General features: G+C 43.5%; 1 protein-coding gene across 2 annotated transcripts in view; it reads left to right on the top strand.

Annotated features, from left to right (window-relative positions):
• The window catches only part of PARD3B (par-3 family cell polarity regulator beta), a 429,894-nt gene extending 411,097 nt beyond the window's left edge, over positions 1 to 18,797 (top strand). For both annotated transcript variants that reach the window (XM_069860945.1, XM_069860946.1), the window contains one exon: positions 14,570 to 18,797. In XM_069860945.1, coding sequence (XP_069717046.1) covers positions 14,570 to 14,924 — 355 coding nt within the window. In that variant the 3' untranslated portion in view covers positions 14,925 to 18,797. The remainder of the gene's footprint in view (positions 1 to 14,569) is intronic.
• The last annotated feature ends 414 nt before the right edge of the window (positions 18,798 to 19,211 follow it).

The following is a 19,211-nucleotide window of genomic DNA, read 5'->3' as shown; positions in this document are numbered from 1 at the left end:
TTAACTGAGATGTCTTCAGTATAAAAATTAAGTATTCTTAGAAACATGGTATGGTCACAGTTTTTCCCTTTATTTTGCTTCCTCAAAGAGGTAATAGCAATATGCTGTTGAACCAAAAACAACCACCCGAAACTGTAGCTGGGATGAAATGAGTAGAAAAAAGGGCATACTAACAATGATTCTTTCAAAGATCCTTGGACAGCAAACACACTATACAACTATATGTTTAGATATTAAAGATTTTCAAAACCAGTTAGAAGCTTTAAAGATCCCAGTAGCTTTGCATAGAAATCCTACGTGACTTTGCTATACGTACTGTTTCTTACTGGCTGACCTGACTTCTGGTAGTCCTCTAATTATCTTCGTGGGGGTCTCTGAAGGCATCTGGGTTTCTCACTGACTGGGGAATTAGGCTGAATTTAGGCTGCTTGAATATATGTGTACTGGTTTTGAGCATTTTCTGTAAGAATCTCAGAACCACATGGTGTGCTGCAGCTCCCTCTGGAATGGCAAGGGGAAGCAGCTCGATGATGCAGGCTGTGCTGTGGTGCTGACTGCACCATGCTTTAAGGCAGAAAGCACAGAGCAGGTTGGTTTGAAATAAAATGGAATTTACAAAAAAAAAAAAGAGAGAGACAAATTCAATTAGTTGAACTTGATTTGGGGTTTACAACCTGAATTTTTAGGCCCAGATCCATCAGTGCACTGAAGCACCTGCTTTACCTTGACTGTATTTTGCTTTTCAGTAGCAAACATTTGCCTAGCTATCAGGAAACCTGGACTTAAACATGCGTTGTAAAGCATGGGGGAAAAATAGCAGGCAGTCAGTGCTACTTGGAGAATTCACTTTTTCACTCCCTGCACTTTCTGTGTTTTAAGTAATGCCTCCTTAATGTTGCCTTAATGCAATGCCTTTTTGTTAAATACCCTGTAAATAATATCAAGAAAGGTTATTCACTGAATAATCTGACTTTTTCTTTGAAGAGAGTTGTTACTGATCTTAACTTGGAATCTTGTTAGTATTATTGAGAGGAATAACAACATTAATGTCATTTTGGTTTGATTTCTTTGTGTGAGGGGCTGACAGCTCTCACTTCTCTCTCAACACCAAACATCTAAAGAAAGCTCTGTTATTGAGAGATTACTGCAGTGGTCCTTGGTCTTACCAAGATTTCAACAGAAACATTTCAGTTTTAGTGGACAATGGAAAATGTTCAGCTGTCCATTATTAACCTTCTTTGTACACAGTCTAAAAATATAAATGGAAATTATAATTACCTCTGTAATGCTGAGTCCCAGCTGAAATCGCTTTAACCCCAAAGTGGGGAGAAAAAAATCAATAGAGAAACCTTAACCTTGGTCTTTTCCTCCTTAGACATTTCATTTTCAGTTGTACTAGTTTATACCACAAGTTTTATAAGATTTTGAAGGGACTTTAGTATACAGAGACCAATTTACATCCTTAGAATGGTAGTGCTGCTTTGTGCTTTTCTGACTTAGATACTGGAATGTTTTGAGTAGTGGTTTATATTGTAGCTGCTTGATATGATGTGAAATTTCTCCTCTTTACTTTTTGATCATTAAAAAAAGAGACCTTTGAAATGTTGCAAAGTTCTTTTAAAGAAAATCCCATTTTACTGGAAGCAGAATTACACATATTTTGTTAGAGAGGAACCCAACTCAGTATTAAAGATTTAACATTGAGGTTTGGAAAAGATGACATTCTCAGCTCACCACAGGCTTTCTACTATGTTGTGCTTTTTTTCCTATGGGATTCAAATAGTAGGTCTGTCGGGTTAAATATCGCAGGGTTTAGTTTTTTATATCACCATCTGCAATCACAGTCATGCCATCAAGTGTTTTGTGTTTCTGAAACCTGCATCTTTCTGCAAACCTGGACTTAGACCAATAGTTGCTTTGTTTTGAGTTAGCTTCTGGGCAGGAAAGGAGAAGTCGCTTTTATGCTCTTAGGCCTATGGAAGCTACTAATTGCCGACTAACTGCAGCTTCCTCTGAAGCATCTGGTTCTAGTAACAGTCGAAAGACACGATGCTGCAATTTAGGACACACTCTGCTACATTGCCCCATTTGCCATGCTATTAATAATCGAAGATGTAGCATCCATATCACAGAGGTGTGCTATTCATCTGGTAGAATGTCTTGTTTCTTAGCAATTGCATTTAAGTACCCCTCTCTGGATCACGAACACTGAAGAAATGAAAAATAAATTAAGCTCCTTTTGGTCAGCCTTTTCTCTGAATGCCTGAAAGACACAATTGAAAAGGAATGTTTCCATGTGGAGTGAGGCATTTCAACCCAAATCTAGTAGTCAAGTTATTTATTTGGTGTCTAAGGCTGTCAGGCCTTAACTTCCTGACTCCATTCCAGGATACAGATGTCTCATTCTCTCCCTGCCCTCTCCTCCCCTTTCGGATACCATTCTCCTATACAAGAGCCTAATGCAAAGCTCATTGAAATGCTTCCATTGACATCCAGAGGCTTTGGCTGAGGCCAGATGAGTCTGGAACACAGAAGTTCCACATCACATCCAGCTTCTCAGTCTGGTGTCTAAGCAGAGTACAGATCTCTTTACATCTTCACTTCCCTCTGCAAAGTATCTTGATGTTTTTTTCATGAACATGCCACTTCAAGTCTATCACACTGCACAATCTGAAAATACTTAGAATGATATTGTAGTAGTGACCTTTATTGTTCATTAGTGAGTCAGCAGCCTAGTTACTGTGGCTTTAAATGAGCTATATAAATTGGTTGTTATTTTCAATGATGATTCCCTTGATTTGAACATACTAGAGCAAAGATAATTGTTTGATTGATTCATTATGTAAAAGATTGTTTCAAGTTAGAGAGTGTTTTTATTTCATTCTTTTTCCCCCAGCCAAATTGAGACATGCTCTCTTGGAATCTTTGCTAGGCTCTTACCCGGTTCAGATCAAGAAGTGCTATTGCTTCTCTTTATCTTGCTGATGGCCTGTAGGAGCCTTCTTGGGTGCAGCAGAGCTGCCTCTCTGGTGTGGTGGTGTTCATCTTAATGTAAGCTGAAGCTGCTGACAGCATCGTGTCTTGCACATAAGGCTCTACTGCACATGGTAGTCTTTGGCACATGATGTATACATATGTTCAAAAGAAATTAAAGTTTATACCTGATGGTGCTGTCCAAACCCTCTCTTTGTCTCAATATTGGCTTGCCCCTATCTTCCAATTGCTCTTCTGTCCCCTCTGTAAGGTATTACTAGTTCCCAGCTGTTGGCTCTGCTTTCCCATTGCTCAAGGATGCAGTGTTGTTGTGTATCTTTAAAGCATTTTTTTCTGTCTTCTGCTATGTGCTCACTCTTCCAGCTTCAGCATCCTGATGTCTTCTGTTCTAGGTGCATGACTAAGCTGATATAACTGTTGCCACAGGCTGTGGCTTGCTCTTTAAAAGGTTGCTGTGCTCCAAGAGCTTTGCTGTTGCAAATTTTATCTTGTCATCTGGCATGGAGCATAGTGTGCAGATGGCAAAAAAGAGATTTGTTTAGAAGCTACATATCTCCTCTATTACAAGTGTAGGAGGGGATGCACATACATCTGGGATATCGAGGATTGCACCAGTTCCCAAAGAGCAAAGGATGAACCATACTAGTAAGTCCTGATGGATGCATAAGGCTGCCTCAGACCAGGAATACGTGCAAGAAAATCACATACGTCTAATAATGTCTCACGTCATCTTGGGCTCCTTGCTGGCATTGCCAAGGCTGGTGTTGCTGGGGAAGAAATAACCAGGCCAGGAGGGGAAAGTAGCAAAAGAGTGATAGGAGCCATGGACTCCAAGAAACCAAACCTAAGCCTTGTGGAGGGAGGCAGAGAGGACAGCAGGGGATGTGGCATCTTGCCCTGTTGTCATGTCCTCCTGTATCCAGCCTGTTGTCTTAACATGATGTGCACAGGCTTCCAGATATGCTTTTCTTAAAGAAACAAAGTCCAGCTATGAAAAGGGAAAGAGGAAGAACTGAGTGCAGAATTGCATGAAATTCAGTACATATGTCACCTTCATCTGCGAGTGGACCACATGGCATATATATATATATGTGTGTGTGTATATATATATCTGTAGGCATTAAAGTTAGTGCTATATATAGGAGTAAAAAACTCTACCTGTGCCTCTCAGGCTGGGTTACAGCGACTTGGAGCTGTATTGAGCTTTTTCTCTGTGCTATGGGGTTCAAGTTTCAAAGCAATGTTACAGTGATGTGTTTGCTAGCAGTGGCATGTGTGTGTGTCTCATCCGCACACAGCTATTCTGCAGGGTGTGTTGAGAGGGTGTTTGAGGAACCGAGCAGATTCGCGGCTGTGTCTCACCTCTCCAGAATCTGCTTCTGCTACCAGAGTCTGGTGTGCTAAACTCTCCTCATCTGAGCAAGTCAACAGCCTGTCCCAGGCTGCCGCCTCAGAGAATGGCAGAGACTTTGTAAATAAAGGAAATAATTGAATGATAAGTTCACACTTCAGCACACTGCTTAACAACCTGATAACAGTTAATTACATACAGTATTTTTAAATGCAGCAACAGGGAGATAACTCATGCAGAGATGGAGCAGAGGCACTTGGCCTCATGACCGATGGTTAACCTCTTACTACCCATGCCCCTAAAGAGGCTGGTGGCCTGCAACTCCAAATCTCACCACCTTTGAACACTTGACTGGCCGGCAGTGTCACAGGGCCATTCACCTAACCTTTCCTCAGCCACAGGTAGAGGCAGTGGGAGGAGCTGCGTTTAGCCACTGTGACTTGCAGGGTCCCACTGCAAAAGAACAACCTGGGTGCTGGCAGCGGGGAAGTGCAGGGTGGTGAAATAAGGGTTGTCTCCACCACAGGCAGCAGGTAGAGCACGTCCAGTCAGCAGTTGCTCTGCTTGCTGCAGCTGCACTGATGTTCGTGTAACCGTAGAAGCTCTTAAGGAAGAAGCCAGCATAAACACAGCTGGAACGGGCTGCAGTCGCAGAGTGCTCACGGCCGTCTGCAAGTCACAGCAGCTGCAGTCAGTGCTACTGCTCTCTGGGCACCGGGTGGGACGTTTCCGTCTCTCCCAGCCCAGTGGGATTTAGGGGTTTGACCCTTGTTATTTAAAGCTCAACCTCAGGACATCTGCTGTCAGAGCACTTGCAAAGTTTGTGACTTAATGCAAGTCTAATTAACTGATTTGCCTATCCAAATCTGGAGATTTACACACTTACGTAGAGGCAGCTGTAAAGTTATAACTTCAGCTGTTTATCATGCCCTGAGCCTTTAAATCTCAATTATTAAAGGTGGTGTTTAATGGCTGGCTGGAAAAGGGGTGGGTACCAGAGTGTTAATGGAGTGCCGCAAGCCAGGAAATCTATAATCTAATGCCTGTATAGAAATGAATAGTTCTAACAAAAGAAAATATAGGGGGAGGATGTACTTACAGGCTATTTGTGCTGTTTAGGAGCAAATCAGTACACGAGCAGTAGAGGAACAATGGGAACTGAAATACTGCATGAAGAAAGAAATAAGAACTGCTTGTTTTTAAGGTCCTCCTCACCCCCCAAAAACACCTATTGTTCTCCTCTGGATCTTGAGCTTTGCCTTTGTGGCAAAGGGGGAAAAAGGGAATAGCACATCCCAGTGAGTTTAACAGAATGTCTGGACCCAGAAAGAAACAAAATGGAGGGAAAAATAACCAGCTACTGTTGGTTTTAAAAATCATTTTCCTTTTTTATTGAAGCATGGTTTTACTACCCAGTTTGTGCCATCGGAGGCAGAATTGACAGCCTTGCTTCATCACAGCAATGGGAGAAAACGCTGCAAGGAATGCTTTAATTTAAATGAGAGATGCTTTAAAAAACAAGAAACAGTCAAAACAAAAAAAAACCCCTAAAAGCTTCTTAATAACATTAATAACCAATTCCTACAGGTTTTTACTAGCCCACTAAAGATCAGTCAGTGTGTTAAGATCCCAGGGGCTGAGCAGTGAAAACCTGGACCCAGGTTATTACTCAGGAAGATTCCTTTAATGACTTCTGTTATTTGTTGAAAATCATTTGAAAAGCTGAATAATCACCATGCTTTAAATTCACTTCACGTGAAAAACGACAACAGGTTAGAATTTGGGTTTGTGTGTCTTTGAAAGTGCTTTAGAAAACAGTGCGGATGGCAGAAGCACTGTGAATGGGTAGGGGAAGGGAGGTGGTTTCCTTGCTAAGGAGGAGCTCTCCTGGAGCCCCAGTGGTGTGTTTGTTTCCTTTTGAAGAGGGATTTTGACTATTGCAATAGAATTTCTTTTAAATCAAATTAAATTTTTCTGAGCCGCCACAGGACCTTTAATTTCTACCCTGGTAACCTCCAAAAAGTAGAGATCTGCCGCAGAGGTTAAAGGAGGCAAAGGGATCTGGTTAGTATTTCTGGCTTTTGTGCTGCTGCTGTGCTGAGGCCAGGATTTGGGTCTCAAAGAGTGTCTCTCCCTTCTCATTGCTGTTGAGGGAAGTATCTGGCTCTTCTCGTGTCAGGGATAGTAGGGTCCTCGTGTCCATTGGAACTACTGCATTGTAATGCAGTACAAATATTACGACAGGAGAAATTTCACTTTAGCATCTCACCTTACTGGTGGCAGTTCCTGTGTTCAGTACTTCTTTATATTAGTTTGAGCCTGCGTTGAAATGTAAAATTCAGCTGAGAAGCCTAAACGTTTACTTCTCTTGCTGGCCTAAGGTGCATACGACCTTTAAAAACAAATTTTCTCCCCTTTGATGTCACTTGGCCAGCATCATCTCAGAAATGTGAGGCAAGAGACCAAAGGCCAAGAACTCTTTTAGTCTATAGGAAGAGCTTTAGTCTATAGGAATAGCTTTCTGCCCCTGCAGATTTGCAAAACAAAAGACCAAAGGGACCTTAAAATCTCATCCAGGTCTCTCCCCAACAGAGCATGGGGGTTCCTGAGCAACAAGCATGACTGCTTAGCATTGAGAGTAGGTTACCAATGCCAAGAGGTTAATGACTCACACGGTATTATGTTGTGTTGAATAATGAGTAACATATGAAATGACACATGTTGTAATGACTCGCTACTTAAAGTACCAATCTACTTAAGATCCCTTTAAGCTTGAAGAGATCACAGAATAGCGATGTCTTGTTCAATAGGTGCTACTTTATTTTATGCCTCCTGGTAGAAGAGATGTACCATGCCTCAGAGCATATGAACAAAACAAGTGGGGAATTGAGTAGGAAGGATTATGGGACTAGTTGTTTTGAATGCTTATTGGACATTTACAGAGCAGCAGCTAGCATATTCGGGGTTTTGTTGCTGTTGATTTGGGGGTTTTAATCCTGATTATCACAGTCCTATATTTGTAGGTTGGATTTAGGGAAGGAAAGAAAGGGAAGCTTTGCCTGCAGGATGGGGGATTATCAGAAGCCGATGTGAGATCTGCTGTGGAAAATAAACTAATGCTGGAGCAAAGGAGCAACACAGTGTTTTATGGCTTTGTTGCTGATGGAAGAGGGTTTAATTAAATGACACTCTAAAGTCCAATGTTAACCAGTCTGTGACATAGTTTGCTCTGTTAGGGATTGTGAACAGTTGCTTACGTGTAAATTAGACTTTTCATGCTGTCATAAGAAGTCTTACATAGTATTATAGTAAAATTTTAAACTTGTCAGACTACTGTTTCCCTGTCTTACAGTTGTTTCTACTTATGTGCATGGAAAGCTAATATCTTACTAAGTTAGTGCTTGATCCTGAATGTAAAACCAAGTGGGATACCTGAAAGTCTCCAGTTGCTAAGAATTGCCCAAGGAGCTGCTGTGGCTCAGCGTGCCTCAAAATGTGGCCCTCTGCAAATAGTAAAGGACTTTATTCTCCAGCCACTTTAAAGCTAGACCTCAGCGAGCGGAATATAAACACGTCTATGTTCTTACCTTCCAGGATTGTGGTGCTTTTGCTGTTTCTTTGTAAACATTCCAAGCTGTTATACTGTGGAGAGAGAAAAACTGCTCTTATGTTCAGGCCAGTCGAGGCCACTGTTAAACTTAACAAAACTGCATGTGAGGGAAGAGAATTGGGCCAGCCTGCCTTGCATCTGAATGCGTTCTCACTGGAATTTCAAGAAAAATTGCATGGATCCCTTCTTCTCCAAAACAAACAAAAAAATTAATTCTTTAAAAAGGGGACAAAGATAGTTTTCTGCTCACACACCCACCACCCACCCCCCCTCAGTAACACAGGTCATGAAATGGCCATTATTTTTATGGGTCTGCAAAGCCTTTAGAAATCAAAGCTATGTAATATACATTGCAGAGTGTTCTGCTAATCCAGTCCAACCACAGTCGTGCCTGGCCCAGGGATGAGGGTCTGGTAACTGGAAACTTGACACTGAAGGAATTCCAAACACAGCCCTCAAACTAAAAACAGCTCTCTTCGCATGGCATGTGCTACATGAGAGCTAGGGATTGTATTCGTTTACGTTATCTGATTTTTTAGCCTTGCATTGTTGATAAAAGAACAGGAGAAGAAAGCACCTCCACCAGCTCAGCCCATAAATAATGTGTGTGGTGTGTTTGAGGTTAGTATGACATTGCTAGACATCTGCCTTCTTCTGAGAGGTACAAGCCTCTCTCACAGGCAGCAGCCACTGAGCACTTCCTTGTGCTGCAGATCATTCCCAGCACTAAGATACCAAATTTGATTTTCTGTGGCCTTTTAAAGGCAAACCCTGTCATAGGCTATGGAAAGTCTTGGTTGGAAATGGCAAAGAATATTTGTTCTAGGAGTACCTCGCCTATTGAGATACAGAGCCAGACTTCAATGAAGCTCAGTCTTATGCAGTGATTTCTTTTGAAGCCTGCAGTGATTTTATATATATATATATAATTTTTAAGTTATATGAACATTGAATATTAAGCAACAGAAGTTCTTAGTGCCACTGACTACAAACAGCACTGCGATGTCTTTTAATACTGTATCTGGAGAGATAGGGACTACGTGGTCTTTTCAGTCAGTTGTTTTTAGTATATGTTGAGAAGAGCTTTGTAAAGACACAGTGTGGTGTATTTGATACCGTAAGATTGTTTGTTTGCATAATTTAATTCTTACATCTTCTTCCTCTTTCTTCTTTAAAAGTAGATCCTCCTAGCTGAGAACAAACACCATGCAATCATGATGCATACAATAGGGTTCTTCGGTGAGAATTTGGACACAGATAGGACCTTGTTGCTTACTCCTGTTCTTTAATCACAGCCTGAGCTGCCTGATGCCATCACCCAGAGTCTCTGTATCTCTTGCTTATACATGAAAGAGACTGAAGCCAAATGTGGGCTTTCCATTTGCCGCTTAGTCTGTGGCTCTTTGAAGTTTATTTCAAGAAGTACTCCCTGACAAAGTAAGAAGGCAGTTTTTCATGTGAGATTATATCCCTTGCAAAATATCCCCTCAGCAGCAAGGAGGAGACAGTGAGGTAAGCAAAGAGCTTTCCCTTCCTTGCTTTTTGCCAGGTACTAAGAGGGTGACCTCTATGATTATCCTTGTAGAACAGAAGCAAGACAAACCCTTTGTCATGATTAAATCCAATCCTACAGCATGATGGGGCACAGCATGAACAGCCAGACCATCATTTTGCTTTCCTTTCCCTTCACATAACCCAAGCATGCGTCTCATGGCTGATGTTAAAGGTGACCTGCAAATGAGGGTTAACAATGAAACACAGTAAACCTGAAATGAGATGATTTTTTTTCTAGTTGTGTTTTGAAGCGTCACATATTTAGGCCAGTCTAGCCTGTGGGATTCTCTACAACTGAAGAAACACCAAAATGAGGGTGGTTTGTTTATTTTTTTTTAAAAAAAAGGAACTGCAGAAAAGCAAAAAAGTGTTTTAGTTAGGTTTTTTGAGACCTACAGATACCTGTTTAACATCAATGACTAAATAACATTTTGGATAAAAGAAGCCTTTCTTAAGCATTCTAAGTTCTTTGGTTCAATTTTGAATAAACCAGAAGCCCTTAAAAATTCTGCAGCAAACCCAGAAAATATTAGATTTTATATTCTTTGCACTTGGAAGGTAAATAAAGCAGAGATAGGAAAACAAACTACTTAAGGCTTTATTTGTCATAAAGAAAATAACAACACATATACTTTAATTGAACATCAGCCACAAGTTACCTGCTTTGTTTGGACAAAGCTACTTTGTGCTCTTAAAGCTCAAAATGCATCACAGCTTTTACCTGGTGAATCATTTAGACGATAAACCAGTAGAGCTGCTAAGCAGCGCGTGAAATGATATGGCCAAACTGATTTGCACATACCTGTGTGTACGATCCATCATTTCTCTCTAGGGGAAGGTGACATTTCACTTCCCTACAATAAAATGAACATTTTAAGGGGGACCTTGCCCATGACGTTTCTGTAGGGACTGCATTTTCACACTGTCCCAACAGTTTCACTCCTTTCTTGAGCCAGGTAGTTCTGCCTCTCTTCCATTGCTTTCTGCAGGAGCAGCCTCTGCTTTTAGCGAGAAGCACCTCAGTGATGCATCTTCCAATAGGAGCCAGCAGAGCTGAACTATCAGCAAAAACACTTTTTGCTCTCTGAGACCAGTTCCTTCCCAGGATATTTTGTCAGCTTCCCTACCTTCTGCCTGCCATTAATTTCACTGGACCTCCAGGTCAAACAACTGGACAAAAATCTGGAAAACAGCTGACGGTCAGAGCAGCTCCTACTCAGCATGTCCTCTCAGAGGGCACACGCTCCTGGCTTGGTCCTTTTGAGTGGCTGGACCTGCTTGACTCAATTTGTGGATTTTTGATCACTCCCCTGGGTCACTGATTTTCCACTTGAGGTTATTGGTTTGACCCCCAAACCTTGGGTCACTTGGGAGGTGTGATATGGCCCTGTGAACTCTGAACTCATCAGGAGCCAACAAAAACAGCAAGGGAAGGGCGAAGAATTTCATTAGGGCCTCCTCAGAGGTGGCAATGTCTGCAGAGTGAAAAGGCAGGGGTTGTTTTGCTTCTTGCAGAAATAAGCGTAGCGTCTACAAGGGGCTGCCAAATAGAAAGTGTTTGGTTTGAGTTGTTATGGCAATTTCTTTAAGGGTAAACAACAGCATATACTTTTACACTAAGAGCTACTAAGTGAAAATAGTGTTGCTTCAGAGGAGCCCTGCTCTTCCTGCCAGGAGCCATGTCCCAGACTTACTCCTAACGGTGACAGCATTTCTACAGCCAGAGCCTGGTATCTATAGGAGTTTTTTCTACCTTAAAAAGGTTGACTTTCTGATGGTTAATTTGACACAAGTGGGGAGGGAAAGGCTATTTTTTCCTGTATATTAAGACTTGTCAGACAGAGGTTCATGTTAGAGGTTCATGGAGAGTCCCCAGGCTGGTAGTTTGCACTGTGAGCAGCTCCTTAATATCAAATGTCATCGAGCATGGCTGGTAGGTGTGGCAGAATGAATCCTCAGATAATAACTCAGCTTCAGCATGCAATGCTGGTCTTAAAAGGGAAGAAAGTTCTCACGTGCATATATATATATGCATATACCCACATGCATAGCACCCACTGGTGCATGCATATATGTACATGCATATGTATACCCACATGCATAGCACCCACTGGGATCACCAGGGGAAATGAGCTGGAGTATAGTGCAGCCATGAGGATATCTTTCATTAAATTTCCCCCTGGTCATGCTGCCCAGGGGCAGCCTTTCGGCAGTTACCAGGTTTCCCAGGTCTTACTCATGTGAGAGTTCTGATAATTATTGGTTAGATCACTGCTTGTATTATTGCCAAGGCTGCTAAAAAGCCTCACGTACTTTCTGTCTTCCCTTGACTTTCCTAAAGAATCCATGTGAAGGGGATTCAAGCCTTGTCTCTGTGTACAATGTCTTCTCCAGTTGCTAAGCCCTGACTCTGGGGAAGACACTAGAGAATGGTACCACCTATGCGTGTTTCACCCTCAAAGAGGGGAAACTGATGCTGAGAGTGAACAGCTTGTAATTTTTTTAATTTTTTTTTTTTAAAGAAAGATTTTGCCCTCCCCACATGCTCCTCTGTAGATTGTCTACACAACCAGAGATGGTATTAGCTGTAAGTGAACCAGTGGTGAACTGAGTTTGGCACTGAAAACCTGGTGGGACAAGCTCGAGCAGCTTGGGTACATGCGTCAGGTATGGCATGGTTGTGCTTTGACTGCTCTGGCTGATCTTCACTGCACAGTCCTAGATCAAAGCTGCCTGAATGTGCTGCTCTCTGCACAGTCACAGCTTCTGTGGCAGCAGTGTCACACTGTCTCCTAGAACTGGACCACCTGAGGTTTCCTGGAAACAGCTCTTTTGGCTGGATGGCAAAACATATTCCCATCTTACCCTGTAGCATCCAGACTTCTCATGTGAGTTGATGGATGAGCTGTGTGATGAAGGCTCAGTAGATGATGCTAGTGGCTCAGTCCTATTCTCAATAGTCATTTTGGTACCAATTAATCTTGAATTTGTTATTTTAGAATAATTAAATTTTGCAGTTATAGCTCTGTCCAAAAGCTACCTTACTCTTCAGTGAATTCTAGATCGGGTTCCCTTTTTAATGTAATCCACAAGAGTTTGACTGATCATTGTTGCCAAAGAGGATATCTTATAAAATCGAATATATTGGATTTTGAGCATTATCCTTATATTAAAAGGGTGATGGGTGTAGGTTTGACATTTGTTCGTGTTTATTTGCTGCTTGACACAAAGCAGTTCCTACTGTTGCAGAAGCCTTTTCTGACTAGAAGTGCGTTTTTGCGCACAGAGGAGTTAAAAGCTGAGTGTGATGGGACTGACTGGTGAACAAGCCTTCATACAGAAATATATGGAGCAATTCATTGGCCTGCTGTCGAAATTAGACTTTGTTGCAAAGCATAGGTGTGTGAGCAGAGACAGCAGTTGTCTCAATACATGTGGTTTAAACGTCCTTTTAGTATCTCAGAGGGTGGCTTCAGGCCCTTCAGCACTTTGTCTGGACTGTCTCACCAGGAGAGAGAGAGAGAGAGAGAGAGAGTAGGGAGTTAAAAAAAAAAAAAAAAACCCAACAAAACCAGCCAGGAGTGCCTGTCTTTTATAATGTTCTGTTTTTAAAGCAAAAAGTCTCTGGGGAACATAGGGTCCTAAAAGTCCAAGGCCTGGAATTCTTCCTTTTGCTCTTTCCATTTTAAACAGGAAACATTTGCACTAAGTTATTCCAGGGGGAGAATTGTAGGTTCATTTCAAGGCAGATAATGTTTGTTCATTGCCTATGTCCATGATTTACCCCATGGGCTTAAGTGAGTGCAGCAGAAAACCACATGTTTTGTTTTACTTCATGCAAAACAAGTTCCAGTGGAGTCTGGGAGCCCAGATTAAGAAAGGGGGAGCACGCTTGTAAAATCTCAGTGTGAACGAAGCAGAGGCACTGATGAATTGTGGACACCTGATCTGCTGTACTAGAATTATGACTTTTTGAATAAATCTGTACAAAGAGTATTTAAACAGTCAATGAGTTCAATCCCAAAGACACAGAGCAGGTGTAATTGATTTATAGTTTCAGCCCCTGTTTTGGGTCCAAACCCTGCTGTATTCTTTCAGCTCTCACTCAAAGAGAAGCTTCCTCACAGTCAACGGGAGGTGTTGCCCAAAGTGCAAAGACATTTGCAATCAGGCTGGCAAAAACTCCTAATTGAGTTGAACTTTGGGGGATGCTCTGGTGACATGTCTATGAGAACAATTATTTTTGCCATTTCAAAAGATACTACAGTTAAGCTGTACTAGGAAAAAATACCAGTGCTTCATTAGTGCAAATCATGGAATTAAGATGCAGAAAGCTATAGAGAGGGCTCCATGGCACATCCTCAGGGATGACATGTTCACATGTTGCTTCGCACGTGAGCTACGGCTTGTCGGATCCACACTGATACAGACAAGTTACAGTGCTGTTGTAATATCAGGCCTTCTAGATCACAGGAGTTTTTTTGAAACTCCATTGGCAGCTCGCCCGTTAAACACAGGTATTGTAGCCTGACATCCTGAGCATTTATTTTAGGAGTGCAGTTTTTCCAACTGTGGTGTTTGGAAAGTTTTACAGTCTGACATGTTAGGAGAAAAAATAGTGGGAAATGGCTTGGAAAGCGTGAATATTCGTGCATGTAAATCTTATGGGATTTGCAGACTTGCAGACCCAACTCATCTGTTTATCCTCAGGCTAGATAAGATTCAGTTAAACTTGCATTGTTTAAAGGAGCTTTGTTTCTGTTATGGCAAATGGATCACAGGGGGCTGACTTTGGGAGCTGAAGGCTCCAGTGCTCTCCCATTGTAAAAAGGCTGTGATGTGCGCTGGACCCTTCCTCCAGTGTCCTGGGTGTTACAGACTTCTGTGGTGTGCAGGTGGGAGGCTTGTTATCCTTCAGAAGTTCTTTTGATTCATCTGGACCTGTCATGCTTGAGGTGGCATTTCCTTTCCCAAAGTAAACATAGATTGTGAGTACAATGATGTGTTACTGAGCTAGCAGGCTGCCTTTTTATGTCCCTTATTATGTTTTCCCTCCTCAGGCGTGGACCTGCAGAGCCACTGGAATATTTAACAGCACCACGAGTAATATACAAAGAGAGAGATCTTCCCTACTACCAAGGAGGACAGCCTGTTGTCCACCCATCTAAGGGAAACTATATCCGTGCACCAGACACAAGAGTGGCAGAATTGAGGTACCCTCACTACTACGCAGCCCAGCCCGTCGCAAACCAGCATAAAGGACCCCTCCGGCAGGACGTGCCACCTTCCCCTCCTCAGTCCCACCGAGCACCAGCTTATACTGAAATTGTCCGACACCGTGGGACCAGTCCAGACCAGTACCAGTACAGGCAACAGGATCCCAGGCAGAAGAACCCCATGACTGCAGCTGTATAGCCATGCACTGGACTTGCCAACAAAGCCAGGGAGTAATCCCGTTGGACATGATCCTTTTAGAGTTGTTTCCAAGTGTAACTGCCTGTAGGAATGGCACGCGAAACCTGAAGTCGTTCTTACTGAGCTGGGCTCAGTATAGGTGCTTTCTAACAGATGAACTAAAGCCACATGAGGTACGATGTGTTTTGAGTGCATGAGGTACCAGGCAGTTGAGTATTTTTTAATTCTTTTTAAAAATAGAAAGTGGCTACTGGAAATGAAGCGCAACACTTAATACATCTCAGGGCTATTTACTGAATCCAGTTACACCTATACAGTACGTAGCTGCCTGTAGAAGGGCAGCGGTGTCACCAGGGTTTACTTAAGAGTGCTGTTGTAGAGTCTTTTAAGTGAGAACACAGCATGCAGTACAGACTTCGTGCAGAGCTGGGGATCTTGTGTAATCCAGTGTGTGATCGTGAGTCGACAAGGGACTGCTGCAGCAGTAGCAGCCACGTTCCTGGCATGTTCAGACCAGCAGCTCTGTGTTTTAAGGATGCTGCAGTTCCAGATTTGCAATCTGGCCTCTGTCTTCCTCTTTCTTTTCGGTGGTGGCAGCGTTTATCTTGTAGCCTTCATTTTTTGCAGTTTGTGTAGCAAGATTCTCCTCTTACTACACTTGCTGCCTTTGGAGTAAGGCAAAAAGCTGTATCTGCCGTGCTTGGGCAGGCTGGCAGAGGGCAGAGCAGGCAGCCACCTGAGAAGCGTGTCTAGACTTGCGTGTGTGTTCTTGTAAGCATTTCTTAGTTTTATACAGTGCACACTCTCTAATGTAAATGAAAGTCAGCTCCTCAGCTGCTGTCAGTAAGCGTCGCTCTTGGGTTTTCAGTGGAGATGGCTTGTGAGCTGTGGCTGAGGAGGTGACCGTGGGCATGGACCCCATAACTCATCTTAAGTTGCTGTATCAGGTGCTGCCTTGGCTCCATCGAGGCAGCCCCTTCCTGGCTGCTCTTGCAGCGGGTGTGCAGCAAAGCGCCTGCCAGCAGCAACCCCTGACCGTGCGAGCCCACCACGGCCAGGAGGCACCTGTCCCCCCCACACACACAGTCCCCCAAGGGAAGCTTAGCCTTGGGCAGCAGCAGGACAGTGCCAAGTGCCAAACTACTCGAGTTCCTGCAGCTGGGGGCTGTCAGGCCGGCAGGGAAAGGGGTTTTTCACAGCAGTGGGTGAGAGAAAAGACAAGGAAAGCAACAGGGAGGGCTTCAAGACCCTGGGGCCCAGGAGAGAGAAAAATAGCTGTTCTTAGCAGCAGCGCATAGGAAGAGAGGAAGTGTGGGTGCGGAGAGGGGACCAGCAGAGCCCTGGGGGACAGGGTGGTGAGGTACCTGATGGCTCTTTGCCCTGTGCAGCCTGAGCTTGCTCTGCAGCCAGCCAGCCAGCCTGGGATGAGGTCAGAAATGCCTGTCCCAGCCACAGGGACCTGTGCTACCCAGCCCAACAGGGCTGTCAGTGCTCCGAGATTTGTCTCAAGGATTTTGTCACGAGGAAAATGATACAGTCTTGCCACCTATAAATACATTTTGTGAAGTTTCCAAGTGTCCTTAATTCCTCAACTTTTGCCTTTTGGTAGCATTATTAAACTGTTTGGGCTTTTCTCCTCATCAGGCAGGGACTGTGACCTGGCCAGGGATTAAGCACAAGGTCTTCTTTGATGTCTTTTTGACACCTTCGGTATGAAACAGATTAAATCACATAGGTCACTTCCCAGGTATTAAATATCACCAGGAAGGTCTATCCTGCTAGGAGCTTGTCCCTTTACTAGATATCCCTGGGAAAAGGGCTTGATAAGAGCAAGAGGTCCACAAGGCACAGGGCAGGGTAGACCTGTACACTGCTGCTTTCTAGGGGCCACTGCCAGTAGGTAATGGCCCTAATGAGAAGCAGTGTTTAATCCCAGCCAACAGTTTTGCTGTGCTACTAATGCTGGTGAGAGGCTGGCGTAACCATAACCCTGGGTCATGGGGAGCACTTGCAGCTGCTCAGATGGCCAGCAGGCTTTAGCATTTGCATTCACATCAGTCTCTACTCGCCAGCCGGGCTGAGAGGCAGGGGAGAGAAGACAGCTTTGGGGTGGAGAGAGAACATCTCTGTAATTCAGTTATAGGGCTGGTCTCCCCAGGGCAGGGGCAGGCACAGCTCTAAATCCAGTCAGGAGGAAGCATTGGTGGGAGGGAAAGAGGGCGAGGACTGCAACCAACGATGAAGCAAGTATATTCAGTTCTTGTTCATTTCTTTCTGCCCTCTTCCCTAGTAATGTAGGAGGGAAAAACCTCCGGAGGGATGTAAAGCTGGATGTCTCCCGGTACCCTCCATAAATAAGGCGTATTCCCTAAGGAAACTCTGCCTGTCATGTACGTGCTGTACGCAGCCTTGTACTTCTCTCAGAGAGTTTTAGATGCTGTAGGATACTCAGACAGGACTTGGCAGCCACAGGGTAGCTGCTGGTGTTATGAAGGCCCGCTGAAAGTGAAGCGAAAACAAATTAAAATACTTTCCTTTCCCTCCTTGAAATATAACCCCTGATACATTTGATCCAGTTGTAATGAAACTAATATGTTTGCGACAGTGGCTTTATCAAGCCAGGCCACAATTAAGAACAGCTCTGAATATAAGCTACTGCCTTTATAAATCACTCTCAACTAACCCTTCAAATGGCATCACATCACAGTGAACAGAACTTATTTACAGCATTTCAAGAGCCAGGGCCAAATAAAATCTAGAATGGAAACAGCTCCTGAGTTATTTATAGCCTTTGAAGGACCTGCACAATTGTCTCTCTGTAACCTGAATTCTCTCCCTAACAGCTCCCCTTGACTGCATCGGCTCCACTTGGTTGAGGTGCACAGATGAAATGAACACCTTCCAAGCTGTTAATCTTACCCCACAGGTTATTAAATGATGCTTCTGCTGTTAGATCAGTACAGAGCTAAAAAAAAAAAAAAAAAAAAAAGTTCTACAAGTATAATATATGGATGCATCCTACAGGTGAGGAGCTAAGGAGGAAGAACAGTCTTGACTCAGCTAACTCAGCTAGGGGAACAAGACCAAAAAGTATTACAGAGCATCTCATCAATCTCTGGTGCCATTGTTCTGGGAGAAAATTGCCATTTGCTGGTTTAATATCTGGTAGAGGTATGGTGTTTTCAAAAGTATAGTGTGTCACTACAGTATATATAGTCAGCTTCTCTGCAGTGTAAAATGTATGATTTTAGCACCATATTGTGGAAAAATATGTATCGTGCAGAATTCACGAGGTGCTACAACTGACGGTTGAAAATACACACTTGCAAAATCCAAAAGAGCCGTTAAGTAACAAGTTGTTCTTTTCCCCATATGTCCATATGTTTGGGAAAATTGAGTCTGAAATGCTCTTGACACGTAATTGCCTCGCACTCCCTCATCCAAAATGTGCCAGTCCAGCAGTAAAGTTACTGATGTAGCGGGTGTGAAGGAAGAGCTTGAGTTTGCAAGAGGAGCAGCGTGTCGTACGTGTGCGTGTGAGCAGGAGTCAGGACAAGGGGGAGAAAGGCCCGCTCCGCACAAAGCTGGGAGCTTTGATTTCCTGAGCTGGTGGCGTGCAGCCTGCATTTCTAGCTCTGGCATGAGGCCAGATAGGCCCAGCAGTTGAAAGATTAAGAGATAGAAAAAGAGCCTGTGGATTTTCTGAGTGACCACCCACTAGTGAGCCATGATCTTGGCCTGCGAGCAGACACTACCACTGTGATATATTATGATGCAGAAGTCTCTAGGCACTCCTCGAATGCCTAAAGAAATATCCATTGCCCTTTGTGGGGAAAAAAAAATAAAGGAGATCTAAGCATTAAAGAAAAAAAAGGCTCTTGCCTTGAAAAAGTGCATGCAGCCCTGAATTCCAATTCACTCCAGCTTCCTGATCTAGAAATAGCTTCACATGCTGCCTAATTTTTTTAGAGATGAATTGTGCTACCTCCTCCTCTCCCAGCCATCACAGATTTGTTTATCAGGGAGTTGGTGCTGTGAGTGAATCCTCTCGACTGCTCTGCCTGGGCCGCATCCTGACACTCGGAGCCCGGGCTGCTGTGCGCTTCCCAAGCGCCCTGTACCTGTGCTTTGTCACGGTTGTTCTGCAGAGTTTCTAAGCCTTACGTGCAAAATCGGAAGTGCTATTTGCATCTCTGCACAGAAGAGAGTGCTTTACAAGGCACCATTCTGTTATTGTAGGAGAGAGAGAGGTGTTCGTGATCCTGACAATACCCCTGTGTTTAAGTG

This window comes from Phaenicophaeus curvirostris, chromosome 7, assembly GCF_032191515.1.
Source record: "Phaenicophaeus curvirostris isolate KB17595 chromosome 7, BPBGC_Pcur_1.0, whole genome shotgun sequence".
Taxonomy (NCBI): Eukaryota; Metazoa; Chordata; class Aves; order Cuculiformes; family Cuculidae; genus Phaenicophaeus; species Phaenicophaeus curvirostris.
This window is presented reverse-complemented; position numbering and strand designations above follow the sequence as displayed.